Source organism: Saccopteryx bilineata, chromosome 5 (genome assembly GCF_036850765.1).
Source record: "Saccopteryx bilineata isolate mSacBil1 chromosome 5, mSacBil1_pri_phased_curated, whole genome shotgun sequence".
Taxonomy (NCBI): domain Eukaryota; kingdom Metazoa; phylum Chordata; class Mammalia; order Chiroptera; family Emballonuridae; genus Saccopteryx; species Saccopteryx bilineata.
In genome coordinates, this window is record NC_089494.1 from 136441791 (window position 1) to 136468932 (window position 27142).

Genomic DNA, 27142 nt, shown 5'->3' on the forward strand with positions numbered 1-27142 from the left:
ACAAATATAATAAAATGTGATAGGTTATAAAGTCTGCAGATTATTCTTGATTTTGAGAGGTTATCTTCTTGCTTTTTCTTTTCTCTCCCTCTTCCTGGTCGGTGACTCTGTACCCCGGGTTCTGCCCCTTTGGCACGCTCAGGTAGAGGCTTGCAGTTGATAAGTCTCTATGGCAATGTCATGTATTGTGCTTTAGTCTCGTGGGAGTCGAGGCTCATTAGCATTTATAGGCTCCGACAGTGAGAGAGTCCGTGTTCCTGGAGCCTTTCTCCTAGTCTTTCCTCGCTCAATTAGTAGCCTGATAATCCAGCTATGGGGTTGCTGCTGCCTCTGCCTGGATAGTAAGAGGCTCAAAGAGCTGGCAACTCCCCACTCTGTTTCCACTCAGCACAGGGCTCTGGGTAAGGCTCAGTCAGTCAGAGCTGCTAGCATAATCAGGCGGGCTTTCTGCCCACTCAAAGACCACTGGCTCTGCTACTCTGTCCGGTAACACAAGCGGGCGCCCACTTCTGGGGGGCGCTTGGAGGAAACTCTCACTCACTGTCTGCGACCAGGATATCCAGCCAGCAGTCTCATGCTCTGAGTGAAACCCCCAACCGCAGGGAAAAGTTGCAGCGTTGGAATTGAGTCTCGCTCCGTCCCCGTGCACGGCTTTTGCAAGGCGCTGGGGCGGCTCGAGATTCCGCTTTGGCCCACACAAAGGCCCCTGACTCTGCCCCTCTCTGCGATAACACGGGCGCGCACTGCGGAGGCACTCGGAGGAATCGCTCACTCCTTATCTGCGCGCGCACACCAGGATATGAGGCCGGCCGCGGTTCCCTCTGAGTGAAACCCTCACCAGCACGGAAAATCTCCACCGTTGGAAGTAGTTCTCACTGCCTCCCGTGCGTGGCTTTCCCAGGGCGCTGGGGCTGCCCAGAGACTCTGTCCTCGGCCCACAGAAAGGCCTCTGACCCTGCCTCTCCGTGGGGCAACACGGGCACCCACTCTCGGGGCCTAGGAAGAAATTCTCGCCCACTAACTGCGCACCGACCAGGAGACCGGGTAAAATGTCCGCTCCGCTTGTCTTTCTTTGTTTGGGTTTGGCACGAGTGTTAGCTTGTATTGCCCGGGTTGCCACAGGATCAGATTTTCCTCGGCTTGGATCTGTGTGCCACAGCCTGGTTCGGCCGTTTGTGCCACGGCGGCCTGGATCTATCACCCCCGGGATCTATTTGCCCGCCTCAGTTTCTATATTCACAGTTACCAGAGAAAGCCGCCCTGTTTAGGTTAGTGAGGAAGGCGGAGCATTTCTTACTCCCTTTTTCCTTCGGGGTTTGGTTATATATTTAGCCAATTTTTCACTCAATCATACCTTTGGGTGTATTGCGAAGCATCTGGAAGCTCCAAGTATAGGTTTTTCTGTTTCTGGTTGAAGATCTTGTTGAGTTTTGGGGGAGATTTATCGGTATCGCTTCCTACCCCGCCATTACTCTGACGTCATCTCCTGTAAGTACAAACTTTGATTGGATAATAGTTCCTTTTTTTTTTTTCCTTTTCCTTTGCAAGTGAGAGGAGGAGAGGTAAAAAGACAGACTTCCACATGTGCCCACCAGGATCCACTCGGCAACCCCCATCTGGGCCCATGCTCTCAACTGAGCAATTTTTAGTGCCTGAGGTAGTAGCTGCATGGAGCCATCCTCAGCGCTTGGGGCCAATGTGCTCAAACCAATGGAGCCATGGCTGTGGGAGGGGAAGAGAGAGAGAGAGAGAGAGAGAGAGAGAGAGAGAGAGAAGGGGGGTGGGTGGAGAATCAGTGGTTACTTCTCCTGTGTGCCCTGACCAGGAATCGAACCTGGGACATCCACATACAAGGCTGACACTTTACCACTGAGCCAACTGGCCAGGGCCAGTAGTTCTCTTTTAAAATCCATATTAGTAAATCTGTACCTTCACTAATCACTAGTTAAATATTTCTCATGTGTCCCCACTGCCAAACAACAGAAAGCCACACCAGACAAAAGTGGAAAGATGATATCTCTCCCCTCAAAAATGAGGAAACCTTCCTGTCCCCACACACCGACATCTGTTTATAGAGATTGAATTAGGTCTCATTTTATTGCCTCTCTGCTCCAAATCCATACTTCATTGCCTGCTCTGTGAAAATAAAGCTGGGCCCTTCATTCTTCTTTGCAGCTAGCACGATGCAGGGCCTTGTCAGGAGAGGGCACTAACGGCACACTCAAGGGGCAAAGGTGTCTTTTTTTTGTCCTGCTGGTTTTCATTTGTTTCCAGCTCCTTCCTTGGGATTGCTGGCAGAGCACGGGGGGCAGCCAGTGGTGCTTACCCCCTTCAAGTTACAATGGCATCTGGTGCACAGTTTCCTGTTGAGTTTCAACAACACCCCCTGAGCAGGTAGATTCCCATGAGCCTCTCAGCATCCCAGGAGTCATCTTCCCAGTGATGACCAGCAGGCATCCAGAGGGGTAGTTTCTGCTGGTCTGTTACTTCAGTTTTCTGCCTATCTGCCCCCAAAGCTATCATTTTGTCTTTCAGGTCCTGGGTATGGTTTCCTGCCACCAGGCTTCACCCACCCGTCCCCTATGCAAGTATTTCCTACCTGATTGTCTCTTCATGTTTCTCTGCCCACCCATACTCTGGAGGGGTGTTCTTGCAGGCCAAGTGACTAGACAGGCTCTGACCCAGGGGGACCCATGCCCCCATGGACTGTGATCATGCCTTCTCCAACAAGCCGAATCCTAGTCTTGGGGAGGGAGCACCTCTTCCAAGGTGTTTCCTTCTGGGTCCTCTCCTCCAGCCCTAGGTATTCTTGAGATTTTCTTATACCACTTTATAGATGATCCTATTACAGTTCATAATTACTTCTATTAAACTCTGTGTAAGTAACTGCATAGCTCTTGTCTCCAGATTGGACCAGGACTGGTATAAACCTACAGAGCAGAAGCGTAGCTTCAACTGCTCGCTAGTACCTATTCAGAGCATTCAGGAATCTGTGGGTTTACATGATTATTGCTGACTTTTCTCCTTGGGTGTTCTCCAACCCAGGATGTACACTTCCAGGTACTTGTTCCTCCCTCAGCTCCTAGCTCACATCCTGCTAGCTCCATACCTTTATTGAATCCTTTCTGTTAAAGTAGTACATATTAATCAAGTGGCTCTTCTCATATTTTAGTTGTTGCTTCTCCCCCCCCCCCCCGCCCCATGATTTAAAAATAGTATTGCTTGACCTGTGGTGGCACCTGGAACACTGAGGTTGCCAATTCGAAACGCTGGGATTGCCTGGTCAAGGCACATGGGAGTTGATGCTTCCTGCTCCTCCCCTTTCTCCACCCTGCTTTTCTCTCTCTCTCTCTCTCTCTCTCTCTCTCTCTCTTTCTCTCCTCTCCTCTCCTCTCCTCTCTCTCTAAAATAAATAAAATCTTTTAAAAATACTTTTTCTCCACTGGAACATTTTTATGAAACAATTTTATTTATACACTCTTTACATGCACCTTTGATAGAGCCTTGTATGAAATGTACCCAAATACAAGGTGAGGTTTTTCCTCCTTACAGTGATTTCTCCAGAAGAGAGAGCTGCTTATATTCAGTTCCTTACCATATATATCTCTGATAGAGGGCTTTCTCTGTTAGACAAAAGTGGATTGAATGGAGAAGCCATGGTTATTCTCATATAACCTTAATTCATGGTTTGGGGGATTCTGGAGAGGCCACTTTTAAAGGAATTGTTTTGAAAGGAGACAAAGATATTTAAGCCAGATTTAGTTACTGTTCCTCAGAGAGTTTTAAAACCTCACATTTGCAAATACTGAAGATATTAAAGAGTAGTTAAGTGGTTTGTTGTGGAGAAAGAAAATGTAGAGCTACAGAACAAATGAAAAACCAGTCACTTTACCCAGATTCTTAGTGAAGGCATCTCCCGCAAAGTAAAAAAAGTGCTACATATCAGATAACTTGTCTAGAAGTGAACATGAGCTGTTTGGACTCGGCAAGGGGCACTTGTTATGGGAAAAGCATTGTAAAAAACTTAAACAAAATGGTTGCATGAAATGTGCAAGTGAGTAAAACCCAAATTCCTGAAGTAACCCAATACCTGAATGGGTAGTGAAAAGTATGTGTCCTAACTAAATTATATAATTTAAATATTATAAGCAGACATGAACATCTTATCAACATCACTGAAAATTAGTTAGGTCTTTGAATATTTCAACACCAACCTAAACATCTGTTTATTTTACTTGGAAGAAAATATGTTTTGGACGTTTACTTGGGCAAAAAGGAGATAATTATGTTCAGAATGGCTTTATGTTTGGGCATATTTGATGTCTTATCTCTGTCATCCAAGATTGTAAGGTCTTCGGGGGAGAGGTAGTGATCTATTCTATACCTAGTTGTATCCCCAGTGACTAACGTAGTGCTCTGAATGCAAGAACTCCTAGGTGTCAATCCTTAGGGATGTAGCCTTCAAAGAGGGAGCCCAGGTATTCTTTGTGGAAGGCCTTCCTGAGTCTGCTTCATCTTTTGAAGGAGTAGAACTCTTCCCTGGCTTTGCCATAGCTGTCTAACCCTGTCCTGCACTTACTAACAGACCTGTCTGTGTGCTTGTTCTCGACACCAGACTCCTCAGGGTGGGGTCGCGTGTCTTAGACTTTTAGAGCCACGCACAGTGCTTGATTCGTAGGTACTATAAATTTTCATTGGAATGAAGCATTTATGAGTGGGGATGACTCCAAGACGCATAGGGTAACTTTCACCATTTCAGTTCATGTTCAAGGAACCAGGTAGATTTAGGTAAATTTATTAAGATATGCCTTGCTACCCAAACTCTCATTACTTGCTCTCTGATTTCACAAACTAAAAACATTGGGATTTCAAGTGTTCTTCAGTTTTGGAACTCTAGGAACTAAATATAGGAGTATTTTAAAGCACACGTTAGACCACCGACCCAGTTTTAGGTGAGGACCGAGATGGGTTTCTAGGGCCTCTGTCATCTGTTGGAGTGGGAGTGAGTGGCTGTGGAGCCTGCGTTGGTACTGCGTATGTGCCAGGAGCTCTTTGAACCGTCTCTTTCTTTCTGGTTGGCACTGTCCTATCTGGCTCTGGTCTCTGGTCTCTGGTCTCTGGTTATCAGATGTGGGAAGTTGTGGAAAAGCGATGGCTGTTACTAAGAGTACTAAATTAAGGTGGTGTATGAATTAGGATTGTATTAAACTAGTAAAAACCAGAAAACTCAGGTTTATGAACTTCTGTTTACCAAGAAATTATTTTTAATTTACACATAATATGGCTTATTCCCACAAAACTTTAAGCAGTACTTGGGCAAAGCTAACACTTTCCATATAAAAGAGACCAGGGTGGTTTTATTTCTGAGTATGTTATTGTGTCCAGTTGGAATGTATGGCTAAGCCCTTGTTTTGACTTTGAACCACTGCATTTAAATGGCATTTCCACTCTGGAGGAGACACACTAAGGAAAGAAGTACATTGTTTTCTACCAAATACCCACCCTCTGTCGGCCATGGGGCTAAAGGCTGTCACGGGCATTGTTGCGTTGAATCCCTGCAACAATCAACATTTGCCACAATTTCTTCTTTTGTTTTACTTTTATTTTGGATAGCTATAGATTCACATGTTACAAGAATTAATAGAGACAGATCTGGAATACCCTTGCCTGTTTCCTGCAGTGGTAACTTCTAGTATGACTGTGGGAAGGAATAATAACTGGGAAATTGTCAGTACCACTCATTGACCTTGTGTTACATGCACTCATTTGCATGCGCGCGTGTGTGTGTGTGTGTGTGTGTGTGTGTATGTGTATTTTGTCCCATGCAGTTTAACCACAAGTGTACTTACCGTTTCTTTTTCAAAATATAAAGGAAACAAGGCTCAGTAAGTTATGTGAAATGCCGCATGTGTAGACCTGGGGTTTGAATTTAGGTCTGTTGGACTCAAACTTTTGCTTTTTCAGTAATAGTAATGATGGAATAACATTAGTAGTCAATTTTAACATGGCCAAACCTCACTGAGTTACATAAGAAACAGACTGATACTTACATGTACGGGGGCTGTTCTTGATCCCCCAATAACTGCCTCAGAAATTATATCACAGTTGAATTAGTACCATTAGTTAAACTAGTCATATTACCTAGGATTAGGAACTATTTTTACTGCTACTGAAATCAATATTAAAAGAGTGATATCCTATGTTCTTTTTATGTAATTTCATATTGTGAACCTCTGACCATGACGGCTGATTTTGGCAGTGGTGATTACTTTAAATGTATGTGAGCGTGTGACCTGTCCACATGAAGTGAGACCTGTTACGTTGAGTTATGTGGAGGAGCCTTAACAATATTTACTAAACTGCAAATAAGAATTAGTTTAGGCAGCATGCCAGGATTTTTGGTTTTTAAAAATAATTTATTAATTTGAGAGGGAGGGAGGGAGAGAGAGAGAGAGAGAGAGAGAGAGAGAGATCTGTTTCTGCATGAGCCCTCACCAAGGACCGAACCAGCAACCAACACCTGAGCTACTGGCCAGGCAGGATGCCAGGGTTTTCAGGGAATACATATAAGCCACTAAGAATACTTAAGAGTATAATTTTTTTCTAGACATTTTAGATCTTCTGGGCCAAATACAGCCCAGCAATGTTTGAATTTAGTCAACTCTCTCAAGTTACCTATCTAATTTTCAATGTGGGCCCTAATGCATTTGGTTGTAAATTATTCCTGATTATCAGAATATTTAATGCTTCAGGAAGATAATAGGGAAACTGATCAGCAGCCCATTATTTACTCTACAATCTTTGCTGTTAAATGTCTTGTAAAGCTGTCCCTGTGATGAACAGCAGCACCTAATTAGACCAGGAATAACAGCCGCCCATGAGTTGTAGATCCCAGGAGGTCTGCTGTTTTTGTAGACAGCAGACAGAAATAAAAGGAATTCTGTCCTTTTTACCTCATGTAATCCCACTGGAAAATGAAACATGTGCTGTGAGTTGATACTCCCTTCTGCCAGGTTGCCTCCCTGAAGAGTCTCGGGTGAGTGCCATTGCAACATTTCTTGGACAGGTGTCTGACAGCCTCAAGAGCGAGATGGATGGGTGGAGCGGGCACTCCTGTGGACACAGGCTGCTCCTGGCACCTGGGGAGCTCCAGGAGGAGCGTGTCAGAGCCCCAGATTTACACTAAGTTCTACGTCCTCCCCCCGCCCGTCCAAAAACGGGTGATTGCAGTAATGCAGCACAAAGCAGGGTTTATTCTATCTTACTAGAACTTATTTTGGACATTAGTTAATGCAGAATCTTTTGAAGCTAGCTAAGGCATGGTTTGGAAACCACAGAACCTTTTCTGTGGACCACTCTCACTTTTCTGCTCTTCAAACAAACTTTTTCCTATTCACTACTTATTTCACTCTTTGGCATGGAATAACAATTAAGGAAAAGAATGTATGCCTTTTCTCCTTTTATCGAAAGCTTGTACACATTTTCTGTCTTGGGTTATTGTAGACTCGGAGGGCTGTAGAATGTTGACAACTGTGAAAGTTAAAAACTAGCTCGTTAATCCATACTTCCTTTGCTGCTTTGGAGAAGTGTTTTGCTAGATGGCGCAGAGCACAAATCCAGTAGAAGATGTGTTCCAGCCCTCACTTACACCTTAAGTGAAATTAATGAGATCACTCTAAGATTACACTTAGTGTTTTATTTTCATTTTATAGGTCTGTACGAGCTGTTGGCGGTTCTGCCAGCCCAGCTGCAGCCACATGTGGACAGGCAGGAAGACCTAACCTTCCTCTGGGACATGTTTGGTGAAAAAAGCCTGCATTCACTGGTGAAGGTAAACCATGCTGATGTCAGGTTCTTTTTGCAGAAAAACATACGGAAAAATATTTTGAGCACCATCTAGTAAACCAGAGATCAGATTGTTGCTCTCTGAAAACAAAACAGCCTTGTTCCATCTCACTGACGGGCGTGGACGTTCTTAAAGATTCTACCAAAAATACATAGATGATTTCACTTAATGGTGGTGATTTGGCGGTGCATAGTAATACAGCAAACATGTGGTTGCCTTGTTTAGAAAAAGAATATGAAATAGTAGCATAAAAGTTTAGACTCTTTGTAGTCCACATCCATGAGCTGGAATTTAACTTAAGTAAATAAATGGTCCTAGCAGAAATTAGAAGGAATATATTTTCTGAGGTTAGGGATGGCAGCAGTTCAGTAGCCACATTAATTTAAAATAATTTCCTTTAACAAAGTCAACTGAAATTCTAGCAAGCTGTTTCTTTCCTTGGCACAGCGCCACTGATGTGGTATTTTGTGTATAAATACGCCGAAGCCACATACAGATGAAAACAGTGTTTCGAGGCAACTTTAGTAAAGCGTCATGTCATGAAAATGATCAGTCCCCGGAATTCAGATCTTGCCACTCAGCAATACTGGGAATGATGAATTCCTAAAACAGTAAAATGAGAACAAGGAGCTTACTGGAAAATATGCTGCTCTTGCCTCTGCAACGTGAATTGCAGTTTCTCTCATTTAACTCAAACTGAAAGAAATTTAGAGTCTTCCTTGAGTCTGTGGGAGCCAGAAACTTACAAGGCCTCAACAAGGTCCAGACCCGACCTTAATTCCACTAAATCCATCACTGTTGTCTGTCTGGAGAAGAGGCTTTTAATTGACACAGAGTATTTGAAAATGAGGAACTTTTGAGTTGCAGTTGTTTCACAGGACAGGAGAATTCTTACATTTTTTTCCTTGTCAAGTGTGCTGAAATTTGTATGCCTCGAGCAGTGACCACTCTAAAGAAGACAAAATGTTGATATGTTGCATTTTTCTAGCACTGCCTTAAAAGACTAGAATGTTTTATTTATTTAGTTTTTATACAACTGCCAAGATATTGCTATGTTCTGAAAATTTTTAGGTAGTTTAATTCAATTGTCCCCAACCCCCGGGCCGCGGACCGGTACCGGTCCGTGGACCATTTGGTACCGATCCACAAGAAAGAATAAATAATTTACATTATTTCTGTTTTATTTATATTTAAGTCTGAATGATGTTTTATTTATTTATTATTTATTTATTTATTTATTTATTTATTTATTTATTTTTCTGAAGCTGGAAACGGGGAGGCAGTCAGACAGATTCCAGCATGCGCCCGACCAGGATCCACCTGGCACGCCCAGCAGGGGGCGATGCTCTGCCCATCTGGGGCGTCACTCTGTCACGACCAGAGCCACTCTAGCGCCTGGGGCAGAGGCCAAGGAGCCACCCCAGCGCCCGGGCCATCTTTTGCTCCAATGGAGCCTCGGCTGCGGGAAGGGAAGAGAGAGACAGAGAGAAAGGAGAGGGGGAGGGGTGGAGAAGCAGATGGGCACTTCTCCTGTGTGCCCTGGCTGGGAATTGAACCTGGGACTTCCGCACGCCAGGTCGACACTCTACCACTGAGCCAACCGGCCAGGGCCTGAACGATGTTTTATTTTTAAAAAATGACCAGATTCCCTCTGTTACACCCATCTAAGACTCACTCTTGATGCTTGTCTTGGTCATGTGATAAATTTATTCGTCCCACCCTAAAGGCCGGTCTGTGAAAATACTTTCTGACATTAAACTGGTCCGTGGCCCAAAAAAAGGTTGGGGACCACTGGTTTAGTTGGTCTCTTGGGATGTTAGAAATAGTCTTGGGATTGTAGTGGATGAAGGTGATGACTTACTGAGGCAACCATGGAAATATTCCTGTACTCAATGTATAGATGTTGGATAGGTATGGATTTGTTTTCACTGATTTGATCTTTTGATAGAAGGAAGAAAATATATTTCAAATGGAATCACCACCCCTTAATCATTAAATAAACATGCCTCCAAACAGTGGGTGCCTGTATGTTTCTGTATTTATAATGGGGCTTCTTTCTCAGTTTCCTTACCTGTAAAATGAAAATTACAGTATCTGTTGACAGTGTTGTTTGTGAGTTTCAGATAAAATAGTGAAAATCTTTGTTCTTTAATAGTTACATGGGTTCAGCCATAGAAGTAGGCATTATTTAAGTATTAAGAAAAAAATTATAATTTAGGTATTATAGCATGTGAAAAAACAAAACAAATGACAGAAATGATTGTTTTTTCTGTATTTTCTTCCTCCCTCTCTCCCCCCTTTCCTCCCTCCCCCCCTCTTTCTTATTTATTTTTAAGTGAGAACAGGGGAGATAGTGGGACAGACCCTCACATGTGCCCTGACTGGGATCCACCTGGCAACCCCCATTTGGGGCCCATGCTCAAATCAACTGAGCTATCCTCAGTGCCTGAGGCAGACACTTGGACCAACCCAGCCACGCTTAGCACCTGAGACTGACAGCTCGAACTAATCTAGCCACTGGCTGCAGGAGGAGGAGAGGGGGAAAAGGGGGAGAGGGAGGCAGAGAGGAGCAGATGGTTGCTTTTTTTTTTTTAATGACACCTAATTTTTATTTTATTTTATTTTATATATTCATTTTTTTTAGAGAGGAGAGAGAGAGAGAGAGAGAGAGAGAGAGAGAGAGAGAGAGGAGAGAGAGACAGAAGGGGGAGGAGCTGGAAGCATCAACTCCCATATGTGCCTTGACCATGCAAGCCCAGGGTTTCGAACCGGCAACCTCAGCATTTCCAGATCGACGCTTTATCCACTGCGCCACCACAGGTCAGGCATAGATGGTTGCTTTTCTTGTGTGCCTTGACTGGGAATGGAACCCAGGTTGTCTGCCATGCCAGTGCTCTATCCAATGAGCTAGGCAGCCAGAACCTGTTTTTTCTATCAAGAAATAAAACTAATATGTAAAAAGATTCTTAGTTACACTGACTGTTGAGTGTTAAACTTAGGTTTTTAAAGTGTGTATGTCCCAAAGTGGTTAGGAAGCATACTGGAGAGTATTGGTATCTGGTTTTATGAAAACTGGGAGGCAAATAAATTGATGTGGCCAGTGTTTAAATAGCATGATAATGTGTACTATTCCAAATGATTTTCCAGTAATTGCTTTAAAATGTATTTTTAAAATTAGTTTTGTTATGTACCATTAGTACATTGTCAGTTCTTAATAGTTTCTTTCCCATGCCCAGCTTTTGTCACAGGCAGACTTCAGTGTCCTTTGACCCATGCTATTAGTTTTCAAGAAGACACAGCTTAAAATGCCTTTAAGAGGTAGGCTTGCGGTATTGTACTCCAAGCTGCTGGAACAAACTGCTTAGCTATATTCTACATACCTCTGAAGGATGAAGGGGAGGGATAGACCTTCAGCTTTTGTACATAAATCTTGGTACAGCAAAAGGAATTTGTTTGAAAAGACTTGTTTTAGGGTGAATCAAATGTTTTTAGATGTTACAATCTTTTGCCTGCAGTTGAAGCTGTTGGTATGGGTTTTAGAACTGGGTGAACACAAAATGTGTTTTTATTCTAGCACAAGATTTTCATAGTTCTAATTTTATGTAAAGAAAAAAATTGGTTGTTAAATTGGTATACTAATACATATACTGTAATGGTCTAATGTAAACCTTACTTCAAAAGAGGCAATGTTGGCATGGTGGTCTGTGATAGTTATGGCATGCCACTTTGGATGTTGAGCCACACTCGGGCAGAAACACTGTAGGTTATGTATGATCTTGTCACTGCAAAGAGAATATGATGATCCTATAAGGTGTGAGTGGTGGATTATTTTTTTTAGAAGAAGACTTTTTTTTTTTTCCTGAAGTGAGAAGTAGGGAGGCAGAGAGACAGACTCCTGCATGTGCCCGACCGGGATCCACCTGGCAAACCCACTAGGGGCCAATGCTCTGCCCATCTGGGGCATTTATTCATTGTAACTGGAGCCATTCTAGCACCTGAGGAGGCAGCCATGGAGCCATCCTCAGCAACTGGGCTAACTTTGCTCCAATGGAGCCTTGGCTGCAGGAGGGGAAGAGAGAGACAGAAAGATTGGGGGGGGGGGTGGAGAAGCAGATGGTCGCTTTTCCTGTGTGCCCTGGCCAGGAATCAAACTGGGACTTCCACATGCCAGGCTGATGCTCTACCACTGAGCAAACTGGCCAGGGCCAAAGAAGACTTTCTAAATAGAAAACTTGCATAATAAAAACTGTGAGCATATGGTTTAGAAGCCTCAGAAGAAAGACCGTACTGATAGAAGACCTGGGATATACCATCTGTTTGAATGGAAGGTCTGCCTTCCCTGTGGTGGCACAGTGGATAAAGCATCAACCTGGAACGCTGAGGTCGCCGGTTCAAAACACTGGGTTTGCCTGGTCAAGACACATATAGGAGTTGATGCTTCCTGCTCCTCCCCCCTTTCTTTCTTTCTCTTCTCTAAAATGAATAAATAAAGCCCTTTAAAAAATTAAAAAGAAATAAATAAAAGACAAAGACAAAAAAAAAAGAATGGAGGATGTGACAAGACAAGGATGTTTGCATTCACATGGTCTGAGTGTGGGACCTCCAAAAAGCTTAGAGCCACGTTTTTTTTATTGAAGTATATTTGACATACAATATTATATTAGTTTCAGGTGTACAACAGTGATTTGACATTTGTATATATTGTGAAATGTTCACTGCAATAAGTCTATTTACCTTCTCTTTCCATACAAAGTTAGTTTTTTTCTGGAGATGAGAACTTTTAAGAGTTACTTTATTAGCAAATTTCAAGTTTGTGATACAATATTATTGGTTCCAGTCTCCATGCTGTGCTTTACATCTCCATGAGTAATTTATTTTATAACTAGAAGTTTGTACCTTTTCATCCCCCTCACCCATTTCACCTACTTCCACCCCTCCCCCCACCCCGTCTGGCAACCACCAGTCTGTTCTCTGTATCTGTGAGATTTCTGCTTTAGATTCCACATATAAGTGAAATTACATGACGTTCCCTCAAGGTCCATCCATGTCGCAAATTTCAATATTTCATTTTTTTTTTGGTGGCTGAGTAGTATTCTATTGTGTATTTATACAATATCTGCTTTATCTAGTCATCTATCAGTGAACCCTTAGGTTCCTTCCATTTCTTGACTAGTGTAAATAATGCTGCAGTGAACATAAAAGTGCATATATCTTTTTGAATGAGTGTTTTCATTTTCTTCATAGATACTCAGAAATAGAATTGCTGGATTATATGATAGTTCTGTTAATATTTTGAGGAAGCTTCATACTGTTTTTCATAGTGGCTGCACTAATTTACATTCCCACCAGCAGTGGCAGGGTTCACTTTTCTCCACATCATTTCCAGCGCTTGTTATTTATTAACATTTTGATGACAGCCATTCTGACAGGTGTGAGGTATCTCATTATAGTTTTGATTTCATTGATGATGATTAGTGGTATTGAGCATCTTTTCATGTGTGTATTGGCCATCTATATGTCCTCTGGAAAAATATCTGTTCAGATCCTCAGCTCTTTTTTTTTTTTTTTTTTAAGAGGCATAAATATGGAGAGAGAGACTCCCACATGCATCCCTACCGATATCCACCTGACAACCCCGTCTGGGACCAATGCTGGAATCAACTGAGCTATCCTTCGTACCCAGGGCTGATGCTTGAACCAATTGAGCCACTGGCTGCAGGAGGGGAAGAGGAAGGGGGAAAGAAGCAGATGGTCTCTCAACTCATTTTTTAAAAGTTTTTTTTCTCTTTTTCTTTTAAGTGAGAGGAGGGGAGATAGACAGACTCCTGCATGCACCTTGACCGGGATCTACCTGGCAAACCCTGTCTAGGGCTGATGTTAAAATCAATCAAGCTATCCTCAGTGCCTAGGCCGATGCTCAGACCAACTGAGCTATCTTCAACACCTGGGGCTGATGCTTGAATCAGTCAAGCCACTGGCTGTTGGAGGGGAAAAGGGAGAGAGGGATAGGGAGAAATATTAATAAAGAGGGACAGAGAGAGAAACATTGATTTTTTTTTATGTCAAGTGAGAGGCAGGGAGGCGAAGAGACAGACTCCCATGCGTGCCCTAACCCAATCTACTTGGCATCCCGTGTCTGAGGCTGATGTTTTGCCCATCTGTGGCTGCTGCTGTGTTGTTCAGCAACTGAACCTTTTTAGTGTCTTATGGGAGGCCATTGAGCCATCCTCAGCACCTGGGGCGAACTTGCTCAAACCATTCGATCCATGGCTGCAGGAGGGGAAGAAAGAGAAAGAAGAAGGAGGGATGGAGAAGCAGATGGGCACTTCTCCTGTATGGCCTGACAGGGAATTGAACCCAGAACTTCCACATACCAGGCTGGCACTCTACCAGTGAGCCAACCAGCTAGGGCTGTATTTTCATTTTCATTTATTTATTTATTTATTTTTTATAAATTTTTATTAATGTTAATGGGATGACAATAAATCAGGGTACATATATTCAAAGAAACCATGTCTAGGTTATCTTGTCATTAAATTATGTTGTATACCCCTCACCCAGAGTCAGATTGTCCTCCGTCACCCTCTATCTAGTTTTCTCTGTGCCCCTCCCCCTCCCCCTAACTCTCTCCCTCCCTCCCTCCTGCATCCTCCCTCGCCCCACCCCTGGTAACCACCGCTCTCTTGTCCATGTCTCTTAGTCTCGTTTTTATGTTCCACCAATGTATGGAATCATGTAGTTCTTGTTTTTTTCTGATTTACTTATTTCACTCCGTATAATGTTATCAAGATCCCACCATTTTGCTGTAAATGATCTGATGTCATCATTTCTAATGGCTGAGTAGTATTCCATAGTGTATATGTGCCACATCTTCTTTATCCAGTCTTCTATTGAAGGGCTTTTTGGTTGTTTCCATGTCTTGGCCACTGTGAACAGTGCTGCAATGAACATGGGGCTACATGTGTCTTTACGTATCAATGATTCTGAGGTTTTGGGGTATATACCCAGTATAGGGATTGCTGGGTCATAAGGTAGTTCTATTTTCAGTTTTTTGAGGAACCACCATACTTTCCTCCATAATGGTTGTACTACTTTACATTCCCACCAACAGTGTATGAGGGTTCCTTTTTCTCCACAGCCTCTCCAACATTTGCTATTACCCGTCTTGTTGATAATAGCTAATCTAACAGGGGTGAGGTGGTATCTCATTGTAGTTTTGATTTGCATTTCTCTAATAACTAATGAAGATGAGCATCTTTTCATATATCTGTTGGCCATTTGTATTTCTTCCTGGGAGAAGTGTCTGTTCATGTCCTCTTCCCATTTTTTTATTGGATTGTTTGTTTGTTTGTTGTTGAGTTTTATGAGTTCTTTGTGAATTTTGGATATTAGGCCCTTATCTGAGCTGTTGTTTGAAAATATCATTTCCCATTTAGTTGGCTGTTTATTTTGATATCAGTTTCTCTTGCTGAGCAAAAACTTTTTATTCTGATGTAGTCCCATTCATTTATATTTGCCTTCACTTCTCTTGCCATTGGAGTCAAGTTCATAAAATGTTCTTTAAAACCCAGGTCCATGATTTCAGTACCTATGTCTTCTATGTACTTTATTGTTTCAGGTCTTATATTTAGGTCTTTGATCCATTTTGAATTAATTTTAGTACACGGGGACAGCTGTAGTCGAGTTTCATTCTTTTGCATGTGGCTTTCCAGTTTTCCCAACACCATTTGTTGAAGAGGCTTTCTTTTCTCCATTTTGTGTTGTTGGCCCCTTTATCAAAGATTATTTGACCATATATATGTGGTCTGGGCTTTCTATTCTGTTCCATTGGTCTGAGTGTCTATTTTTCTGCCAATACCATGCAGTTTTGATTATTGTGGCCCTATAATATAGTTTAAAGTCAGGTATTGTAATGCCCCCAGCTTCATTCTTTTTCCTTAGGATTGCTTTGGCTATTCGGAGTTTTTTATAGTTTCATATAAATCTGATGATTTTTTGTTCCATTTCTTTAAAAAATGTCATAGGAATTTTGATGGGAATTGCATTAAATTTATATATTACTTTGGGTAAAATGGCCATTTTAATTATATTTATTCTTCCTATCCAAGAACAAGGAATATTTTTCTATCTCATTGTGTCTTTTTCTATTTCTCTTAGCAATGCCTTGTAGTTTTCTTTATATAGGTCCTTTACATTCTTTGTTATTTTTATTCCTTTGTATTTTATTTTTTTTGTTGCAATCGTGAAGGGGATTATTTTTTTGAGTTCGTTTTCTAATATTTCATTGTTGGCATATAGAAAGGCTATGGACTTTTGTATGTTAATTTTGTATCCTGCGACCTTACTGTATTGGTTTATTGTTTCTAGTAATCTTTTTGTGAAGTCCTTTGGGTTTTCGATGTATAGGATCATATCATCAGCAAAAAGTGATACCTTTACTTCTTCTTTTCCGATATAGATGCCTTTTATTTCTTTGTCTTGTCTGATTGCTCTGGCCAGAACTTCTAGCACCACGTTAAATAAGAGTGGAGAGAGTGGACAACCCTGTCTTGTTCCTGATTTAAGGTGGAAAGTCCTCAGTTTTGCGCCATTTAATATGATGTTGGCCGATGGTTTATCATATATGGCCTTTATCATGTTGAGATATTTTCCTTCTATACCCATTTTGTTGAGGGTCTTAAACATAAAATTGTGTTGTATTTTATCAAAAACCTTTTCTGCGTCTATTGATAAGATCATGTGGTTTTTGTTCTTTGTTTTGTTGATATGGTGTATTACATTAACCGTTTTATGTATGTTGAACCATCCTTGAGATTCTGGGATGAATCCCACTTGATCATGATGTATTATTTTTTTAATATGTTGTTGTATTCGATTTGCCAGTATTTTGTTTAGTATTTTAGCATCTGTATTCATTAGAGATATTGGTCTGTAGTTTTCTTTCTTTGTGCCATCCTTGCCAGGTTTTGGTATGAGGGTTATGTTGGCCTCATAAAATGTGTTTGGAATTATTGCTTCTTCTTCAATTTTTTGGAAGACTTTGAGTAGAATAGGAACCAAGTCTTCTTTGAATGTTTGATAGAATTCACTAGTATAACCGTCTGGGCCTGGACTTTTATTTTTGGGGAGGTTTTTAATAGTTTTTTCTATTTCCTCCCTGCTGATTGGTCTGTTTAGGCTTTCTGCTTCTTCATGACTCAGTCTAGGAAGGTTGTATTGTTCAAGGAATTTATCCATTTCTTCTAGATTGTTGTATTTGGTGGCATATAGTTTTTCATATTATTCTACAATAATTCTTTGTATATCTATGATGTCTGTGGTGATCTCTTCTCTTTCATTTTGGATTTCATTTATTTGAGTCCTGTGTCTTTTTTCCTTGGTGAGTCTTGCCAAGGGTTTGTCGATTTTGTTGATCTTTTCAAAGAACCAGCTCCTTGTTTTGTTGATTTTTTCTATACTTTTTCTGTTCTCTATTTCGTTTATTTCTGCTCTGATTTTTATTATCTCCTTTCTTCGGCTGGTTTTGGGTTGTCTTTGTTCTTCTTTTTCTAGTTCCTTAAGGTGTGAAGTTAAGTGGTTTACTTCGGCTGTCTCTTGTTTGTTCATATAGGCCTGAAGTGAAATGAACTTTCCTCTTATTACTGCTTTTGCTGCATCCCAGAGATTCTGATATGTCGTATTGTCATTTTCATTTGTCTGTATATATCTTTTGATCTCTGCGCTTATTTCTTCTTTGACCCATTCATTTTTTAAAAGTATGTTGTTTAGTTTCCACAATTTGTGGGTTTTTCCCCCTCTTTTTTACAGTTGAATTCTAGTTTCAAGGCTTTATGATCAGAGAATATGCTTGGTACAATTTCAGTTTTTCTAAATTTGCTGATATTGTCTTTGTGGCCCAACATATGGTCAATTCTTGAGAATGTTTCATGTACACTAGAGAAAAATGTATACTCTGTCGCTTTGGGATGAAATGTCCTGTAGATGTCTGTAATATCCAGGTGTTCCAGTATTTCGTTTAAGGCCAGTATATCTTTATTGATTCTCTGTTTGGATGACTGATCTAGAACCGTCAGCGGTGTATTGAGATCTCCAAGTATGATTGTATTTTTGTCAGTTTTTGTTTTAAGGTCAATAAGTAGCTGTCTTATATATTTTGGTGCTCTTTGGTTTGGTGCATATATATTAAGGATTGTTATGTCTTCTTGATTCAGTGTCCCCTTAATCATTATGAAATGACCATTTTTGTCTCTGAGTAGTTTTTCTGTCTTGTAGTCAGCATTATCAGATATGAGTATTGCTACACCTGCTTTTTTTGGCATGTCGTTTGCTTGGAGTATTGTTTTCCAGCCTTTCACTTTGAATTTATTTTTATCCTTGTTGCTTAGATGAGTTTCTTGTAGGCAGCATACAGTTGGATTTTCTTTTTTAGTCCATTCTGCTACTCTGTGTCTTTTTATTGGTAAGTTTAATCCATTTACATTTAGTGTAATTATTGACACTTGTGGGTTCCCTATTGCCATTTTATAAATTGCTTTCTGTTAGTTTTGTATCTTGTTTGATTCTTCTCTTTTGTTTTTCTATCGTTTGTTTTTGTTTGTTTGTATTCCATACTTCTTTCCTCTGTTGCTACCTTTTTTAAGTCAAGTGTTTTTGTGGTGGTTTTTTCAAGGGTGGTTACCATTAAGTAATGAAAAGGGTACCTACCGTATTCATTGTAGTACCCTTTCTTATGAGTATTTCTGCGCTTCATTGTCCTTTGCTACTCTTCATCTTTTTTCCCCTTTTTTTTTCTTTTGTTGTCACAGTTTAAGTTTGGTTTTATTGTTTTCTTGGTGGAGCTGTTACTTGTGGTTTTGTTTTGTTTTGTTCTTTGAATCTGGTTGGAAAACCCCCTTTAGTATTTCCTGGAGTGGGGGCTTTCTGATGATAAATTCTCTCATCTTTTCTGTATTTGTGAATGTTTTTATATCTCCTTTGTACTTGAAGGATAGCTTTGATGGGTATAGTATTCTTGGCTGAAAGTTCCTCTCTTTCAGGGCTTTAAATATTGGGGTTCACTCTCTTCTAGCTTGTAGAGTTTCTGCTGAGAAATCTGATGATAATCTAATAGGTCTTCGTTTATATGTTGTATTCTTCTTTTCCCTGGCTGCCTTGAGAATTTTCTCTTTGTCATTGGTTTGTGTCATCTTCATTATGATGTGCCTTGGAGTGGGTTTGTTGGGGTTAAGAAAACTCAGTGTTCTGTTTGCTTCTTGAATTTGAGGCTTTAGTTCTTTACACAGGCTTGGGAAGTTCTCATCTATTATTTGTTTGAGTATATTCTCCATTCCATTTTTTTTCTCTTCTCCCTCTGATATACCTATTATTCTTATGTTATTCTTTCTGATGGAGTCAGACAATTTCTGTAGGGCTTTCTCATTTTTTATTATTTTTGAGTCTCTTTCTTCTTCTCTCTGTTGTGCCTCAAGTTGCTTGTCTTTTATTTCACTAATCCTATCTTCTATCTGGGCTGTTCTATTAGCTAAGCTTGTTACCTCGTTTTTCAGCTTGTGAATTGAGTTTTTCATTTCTGTTTGATTTGTTTTTATAGTTTCAATTTCCTTGGTAATATATTCTTTGTGATCGTTGAGTTTGTTTTCTGATCTCCCTAAATTGCCTTTCTGTGTTTTCTTGTATATCTCTGAGTATTTTTAAGATTTCTATTTTAAATTCTCTGTCATTTGGCTCCAAGGCTTCCAATATGTTAAATCTTTTCTCCATAGATTTTTCCACATCTATTTGTGTTACCTCTGTATCTTTTGTATCCATAATATTCGATTTCCTTTTTCTTATTGGCATCTGAAGGTGGTCTTGTTGATAGTGTTAATTAGAATTAATAAAGAATAAAAAGAAAAAAAAAGGGAAAACACTCCACACACACAAAAAAGTAATAATTTATTATTTCCCCCTTTTTTCCTTCTTCTCTTCCCCTCCTCTCACCTCCTTAGGGAAATATCGCGATGACCTGTGAATTATATTATGCTAAATGGAACAAAAACTGCCTATAACGGAGGGCCTGATTTGGGGTGAAGAGTTTAAGGGGCAAAAAAGGGAGTAGGAACCTACTAAATGCAAAACAAACAAACAAACAAAAAAAAGGAGAAAATCTTAGACAAGCATAAAATGATTTGCTTGTAAGTGATGGTCGACTAAGAGATATAATGAGAGGGGTAAGAGGGAAACAGAAAAAAGGAGAGAAAAAGTAATATTTAAAGAAGAAAAAATAAAAATAAAAATAATAAGTAAAAATCTGTTGTAATAAGTGGAGCAAAGACTAAATACAATGGAAACTTTGGGTTGGGAGGAATGCTAGTGAGTTAAAAAGCAATGTAAAAAGTACCCAAAAATGCCACAAAAACAAACAAATAAAGGAAAACCAAGAACAAAAGCAGAAAAAAAAGAACAAAAATAAACTTGAGTCCCAAATTAAATAATTTGTTCGTGATTGAGGATTGAATGGGAGGAAAAGTAAAAGGAGAAAAGAAGAAACGAATAGAAAGGAAAAAATAAGAAAAAGAGAGAAACAAAGGAAGAAAAAATGGAAAGGAAAAGAAACAAAAAGAAAACAAAACAAACAAACAAACAAAAAAAAACAAAAGGGGAGAGAGTGAGAGTTAAGGGTTTTGGAGTGTAACCCTACAGGAGAGTAAGGATGAAGAAGAGAAATAAAATGTAACACTCATGGGTAGTGTAGTTCAAGAAAAGGGTAGCATAAGATGGGCAGAGAATAAAAGGACCGAGGTGGAGGAAATACAAATAATAATAAAGGCAATAAGAAAGAAGAAAGAAACAACAACAACAAAGAATTAGTGGAATAAGTTATAAAGTCTGTGGATTTTTCTTGATTTTGAGAGGTTAACTTCTTCCTTTTTCTTTTCTCTCCCTCTTCCTGGTCGGTGACTCTGTACCCCAGGTTCTGCCCTTGTGTCATGCTTAGGTAGGGATTTGCAGTTGATGGGATTCTATGGCAATGTCATATAATTGGCTTTAGTCTCGCTGGTAGTCAAGGCTTGTTGGCGTTTGCAGAGTCCAACAATGAGAGTTTGCTTTCCTGGAGTCTCTCTCCTACTCTCCCCTTTCTGAATTAGCAGCCTGGTGATCCAGCTATGAGGCTGCCACTGCTTCTGTCTGGGGAGTAAGAGGCTCAAAGAGCTGGGAAATCCCCACTCAGTCTTCACTTAGTGCAAGGCTCTGGGTAAGGCTCTGGCAGTCAGAGCCTCCAGCGTAATCAGGTGGGGCTGGGAGTCAATTGTTGTCAAGGTGACTGTTCAGCGCCTACCATTCAGTTGGACCACTCAACCCAGGCTTTCCATACTTTGTAGCCTGTTTTGGCTGGGAAGAAGATGCACTATTCGCTGCTTGCTGTATAGATCTTAATATCTGCCAAGTCCCTCTTGTTAGGTATATCCCTGAATATGGAGGCTCTGTCAATCAGAAGTTGCCCCCACCCCTTTAGTGAAAGGCACTGAAAAATATCACGCCTCTTATCTTGGATCGCTGAACTGGGAGAGATCTTATCAATTAGAGCCCCATGGGTGCTCAGATTTCGTGGGTTAAGCTAATTTCAGTGATTGGATCCACAGCTGTGCTCCAGAAAGTATTTCAGGCTGCCTGCGCGCCCCTTCCCCAACGCTTGATTGTTAGCTTGAATGGCTAGGTGAGGTGCCCCGCCCACGGAGAGAATCTCCCGACTAGGAAAGACAGGCTTGGCACCCCTCCCGGACCGCGGCATGGGGCACGCGCGCGCAGTTTCTCAGTGTACTGCGGTGGCCGGGACTCTCCGGACCGTGGCACGGGGCACGCGCACGGTTTCCCAGTGCACCCCGGTGGCCGGGACTCTCCGGACTGTGGCACGGGGCGCGCGCGTGGTTTCTCAGTGCACTCTGGTAGCCGGGACTCTCCGGACCGCGGCACGGGGCGCGTGTGCGGTTTCCCAGTGCACACCGGACTCTCCGGACCACCGCACGGGGCGCGCGCACGGTTTGTCAGTGCACGCCGGTGACCGGGACTCTCTGGACCGCGGCACGGGGCGCCCACACGGTTTCTCAGGGCAGGCCGGCTGCCGCTTCCCGAGTGTGGGCGGGAAGCTGCATGTGTGGGTTGACTCACCACAGGCGTACTCCCTCCTCGGCAACAGTCCTTTCGCTTTCAGTGTGTGTGTGGAACTCTGGAATGCTCCGAGGATAAATTTTTCTGTTTCTAGTTGATAAATTTGTTGAGATTTTGGGGAGATCTATCGGACGCACTGCTCACGGCGCCATTTCCGTGACATCACTCCTTCATTTTCATTTAGTCCAAAATATTTAAAAATTTTTCCATGATACTTCTTTGACCCAGGTATGATTTAGAATTGTTTAATTTTTAAATATATGGAGATTTTTCTGCAGTTTTTGTCACTGGTTTCTGTACTGCTCACAAAAATTAGGGGATATTTCAAAATGAATATGAAGCGATAAAATATCCCCTAATTTAGTAGTTTAACTCCATGTGGTCTAGAGTATAGGCTGTGTAATTCCCATTAGGTTTGTTATTATGGCCCAGGCTGTGGTTGTCTTGTTCTGTGTGAGCTTGAGAACAATAAGCTTGAGAAGGATGTCTGTTCTGCTATTGTTAGGTGAAGTATTAGAGCCAGTTTGTTGATGGGGCTGCTTGGTTCATCTATACTGATTTTCTGCCTGGTGGATCTGTCAGTTATTTATAGCAGTGATTTTCAACCTTTTTTGAACCACGGCACATTTTTTACATTTACAAAATCCTGGGGCACACCACCTACAAAATGACACTCGAACACAGTACATATTATACATATAGTTAATAATATAGTTTCTAAATGTATTTATACTCACACCTGGCCATGTCTCATGGCACACTAGTGTGCTGCAGCACACTGGTTGAAAAACACTGATTTATAGAGTGTAATAGTGAAATTGCCCATGTTTCCTTCCTATTTAATCAGTTTTGGCTCATGTATGTTGATGCTCTTCTCATTAGGCATATACATGTTAAGAGTTGTTATATCTTTTTGGAAGATTGACTCCCTTTTTATTATTTAATGCCCTCCTTTATCCCCAGTAATTTTTCTTGTTCTGCCATCTGCCTTGTCTGAAATTGCTATAGATACTCCAGCTTTCTTTAGATTACTATTAGTATGGTTTATACACTGCTCACAAAAATTAGGGGATCAGGGAACATACAGATACTCCAGTACTTTCAACCTTTTGTATAGTGCATTTTCACCAATGAAATAAAAGTTGGGTTAGCATCTCATGTGCATAATCAAACAACTTTCTTTGACTTGTACTTTGCTTTTCTGATATTCTTGTTTAATTAAAAAAATCAAATGCTTTTTATTGCTTCATATTCATTTTGAAATATCCCCTTATTTTTGTGAGCAGTATATATCTTTCTTCATACCTTTACTTTTAGTCCATCTGTGTCCTCGTATTGTAAGTGGGTTTCTTGTAGACAGCATCTTTTTATCTATTCTCACACTTCCTGTCTTTTTTTAAAAATTGATTTTAGAGAAGAAGGGGTGGGAGAGAAAGACAGACAGAAACAGCATTCCATTTCTGTACGTGCTCTGACCTGGGACCGAACTGGCAATTTTGTGTACCAAAATGACGCTTTAACCAACCAAACTATCTGGCCAAGTCTCTCTGTCTTTTAATTGGTGTATTTAAAATATCTACATTGAAAGTGATTGTGGACAAACAAGATGGCCACAGAGTAGGCAGACACACCAACTCCCACTTCCCAGAACCAAGGTGGATTATAACTTAAATCTGAGAACACTCATCGTGAAAGACAAATTTTGGACTGAACTAGGAGGATTCTACAGCCAAGGATCACCAAAGAACCCACACTGAGTCTGGTAGTAAAAGCAGAGACGCTGAGAAGGTTGACCTGCTCTTGGGAGCAGGGAGCAGGGAGCAGCACCCAGGAGGAAGTTTCGCGACAGGGAGGGCTGTCCAGCAAGTTACAGGTCCTTATCCCCAAAACTTGAATCCTAGCTTAGAGCCCTGGAGCCTGGAAGGGGCTGACGGACTATATTTGGCTGAGAAAAAGGCCTAGACATGGTTTGAGAGAAGGAGACAGGACTCTGAGACCCAGGCTTCATATTAAGTGAACTGCACGGAGAGCCTCACTCATAGTCACTTTCCCAGAGCTCCAGGAGGACACCCTAACCCAGGCGTGCCTACAGTTTTTGCCCCCGGTCTAGATTAGAAAGAAAACTTTTTCCACGGGCCAGACGAAATATTAAAATTAAAAAATGTTAAATATAAAAATGATTTGTTTAAGTAAACAAAATTTTATTATGTAATTTGTTTATGAATAAATGAGTGAAAAAATTTTAATATACAGCCCTGGCTGGTTGGCTCAGTGGTAGAGCGTCGGCCTAGTGTGTGGAGGACCTGGGTTCAATTCCTGGCCAGGGCACACAGGAGAAGCGCCCATTTGCTTCTCCACCCCTCCGCCACGCCTTCCTCTCTGTCTCTCTCTTCCCCTCCCGCAGCCAAGGCTCCATTGGAGCAAAGATGGCCCTGGGCGCTGGGGATGGCTCTGTGGCCTCTGCCTCAGGCACTAGAGTGGTTCTGGTTGCAACATGGCGACGCCCAGGATGGGCAGAGCATCGCCCCCTGGTGGGCAGAGCATTGCCCCATGGTGGGCGTGCCGGGTGGATCCCGGTCGGGCGCATGTGGGAGTCTGTCTGACTGTCTCTCCCTGTTTCCAGCTTCAGAAAAATGCAAAAAAAATATTTTTTTTAATATACAATATTATTTTAATAAAAACATATTTTAATAAAAATATAATTATCATATAAATACCCAAACTGTATTGCAATCAAAACAATCTTTAATTAATAGAATGAGCTTGAAGGGGTTATATCACAAATAAAACAATTATTTTGTTTTACAAACAGCCTGGACACGTTTTCAGTTATCAACTGCAGCTATTGTCTATGCTACAATGCCACTTGATTCAGCACACTTGACCACAAAGATAACGAATTGTTTGACCTTCGGAGTGCACTGGCAAACTCCACCTAAAAGAATGTGGGTTTCACATCACCGCTAAACGTCAGACAGTTCATACCAAGTACAGATGAGTACAAAAGTTGTAGATTTTTATAATGGAATTTTTTAAAAAAATGAAGTCTCACGAATCTTTTCGACCAATTATTGGAAGTTAACCGTAGATTAGTCACACATGGAATTCTTTTCTGCGTATGACTATCTTCTTAAATATCTCGATTTCCAATAATCAAAGGTGCTTCCGCTTCTGAGTAGCTGAGATTTAAAGTAGCAGAGAATATGAAAAATTTAATCACGGGCCACATAAACTCATTACTCGGGCCGGATGCCAACTGTGGGCCATATGTTGGCCATGCCTGCTCTAACTCCTGGGCTGAGTCGCTCCTCAAATTTAAAGTGAACCAGCATCACTGGTAAAGGAAAGAAAGTGCCCCATCCACCAGAGGCTCCCCTACCCTAGCTAGAACAAAGGCACTTAGAGCTAGGTACCATGTTAGGGACACAAACAGGGAGTGTAGAGGTCTAAGCTACACTACCCACCCCACTGCTGAGTGCTTGCCTGGGGCAGATAGGCCGGAGGCAGCAGGGCATGGCTGTGGAGGTTTGAGTGAGCACGTGCAAGCTGGCCTGTGGAGCTGGGAACTGCCACTGGGGAAGCACTGGCTCACACACAGCCCTGCTCTCTGAGTGGCCTGCCCTTGGCGGGTGTGGAGGCCCGAGAATCAACAGAGGGGCAATGTGTGAGTGTGCACGGGCCTGCCTGCAATGGCGGAAGTGGCCTGGCTGCTGCAGAGAACCGGGCCAGCTCACAAACCTGCCCGGGGCTAGGTGTACCCTCAGCGATGATCCGAGCGGAGGCGGAGCCCCGAGCAGCAGCTGAGGGGGAAAGTGCGGGCGTGCGCGAGCCCGCCAGCGATGGTGGAAGTCATGCCAGCTACTGCAGGAGTCCGGGCAGCACAAAACCTGCTTGGGGTGCAGACACGCCCTCAGTGGTAACGAGAGCATGGGCGACCTCAGCGGTGATCGGAGAGCGCATGTGCAACCCCGTGGCAGCCGCTGAGATCTCAGCCGACTGTGGCAGCTCCAGAAGCGGTCCAAAAGAGGCACGCGCAAGCCCACCAGGGCAGTGGTGGTCACGGAGGTGGGCTGGAGCCAGCAGCACCTGAGCCCAAAAGCCTCGGACAGCAACAGCGGCAGTTGCCTGGTAGGCAGACCACACAATGGGAGCTAAAATGTCTGAATGAGTGACACCTGAGGCTTAGAAGTAGGCCACATCTAATACTGTACCTAATCACTGAATTACAGTACTGAGCCCAACAAGTAGCCAGCAATAAAAGACAACAGAAAGCAGATTTTAGGGGAACTTGAACTTTTAAAGTAACCTCTCTCAGGCGAAGAGTAGATAAAAGCAAGCCTAGGAGTGCAGCTGATATTTACAATGGCACCTAGACCCAGCAGAGGCAGCCACAAGATCTGGGTCACCTGTAGCCCCCAAAAGTTGGATAAGAACCAGTCACAGGCAGTGACACCCACTGATCTGTGCCAGGCCCCAGCCAGGGAAGTCCAGGGCAACCCAGACAAAATGGGAAGACAGAGAAGTGCAATCCAAACAAAACAACAAGAAAAACACCCAGAAAATGAGCTGAGTGAGACAGATATAAGCAAACTACCGGATGCAGAGTTTAAAAGAATGATTATTAGAATGCTGAAAGATCTTAGATCAACAATGGATAGTCACAGGGAGCACATAAATAAAGAAATAACAAATATTAAAAATGACATTGAAATAATAAAGAAGAACCAGTCAGAAATGACAAATACAATATCTGAAATGAAGACTACACTAGAAGCAATTAAAAGCAGGCTGGATGAAGCAGAGGATCGAATCAGCGATTTAGAAGACAATATAAATGAAAACACAGAAGCAGAGCAGCAAAAAGAAAAGAGAATGAAAATATCTGAGGAAACTCTAAGAGAGTTCTATGACAACCTAAAGAGAAACAACATTTGCATCATAGGAGTTTCTAAAGAGGAAGAGAAAGAACAAGATATAGAGACCTTGTTCAATCAAATCATAGCTGAAAACTTCCCTAAATTGATGCAGGAAAAAGTCACACAAGTTCAAGAAGCACAGAGAACTCCATTAAAGAAAAACCCAAAGAAATCCACACCAGGGTACATCATAATTAAAATAGCAAAGCTAAGAGATAAAGAGACAATATTA

At 41.8% G+C, this 27142-nt stretch overlaps 1 protein-coding gene and 1 non-coding gene across 4 annotated transcripts in view; one reads left to right on the forward strand and one right to left on the reverse strand.

Moving 5' to 3' along the window:
* The window catches only part of MPP7 (MAGUK p55 scaffold protein 7), a 283309-nt gene that overhangs the window by 109763 nt on the left and 146404 nt on the right, over positions 1-27142 (forward strand). For all 3 annotated transcript variants that reach the window (XM_066280418.1, XM_066280420.1, XM_066280419.1), the window contains exon 3: positions 7713-7831. In XM_066280418.1, coding sequence (XP_066136515.1) covers positions 7713-7831 — 119 coding nt within the window. The remainder of the gene's footprint in view (positions 1-7712; positions 7832-27142) is intronic.
* On the reverse strand, positions 1814-1889 carry TRNAT-UGU (transfer RNA threonine (anticodon UGU)). Its single transcript has one exon. It is a non-coding gene; the product is annotated as a tRNA-Thr (tRNA).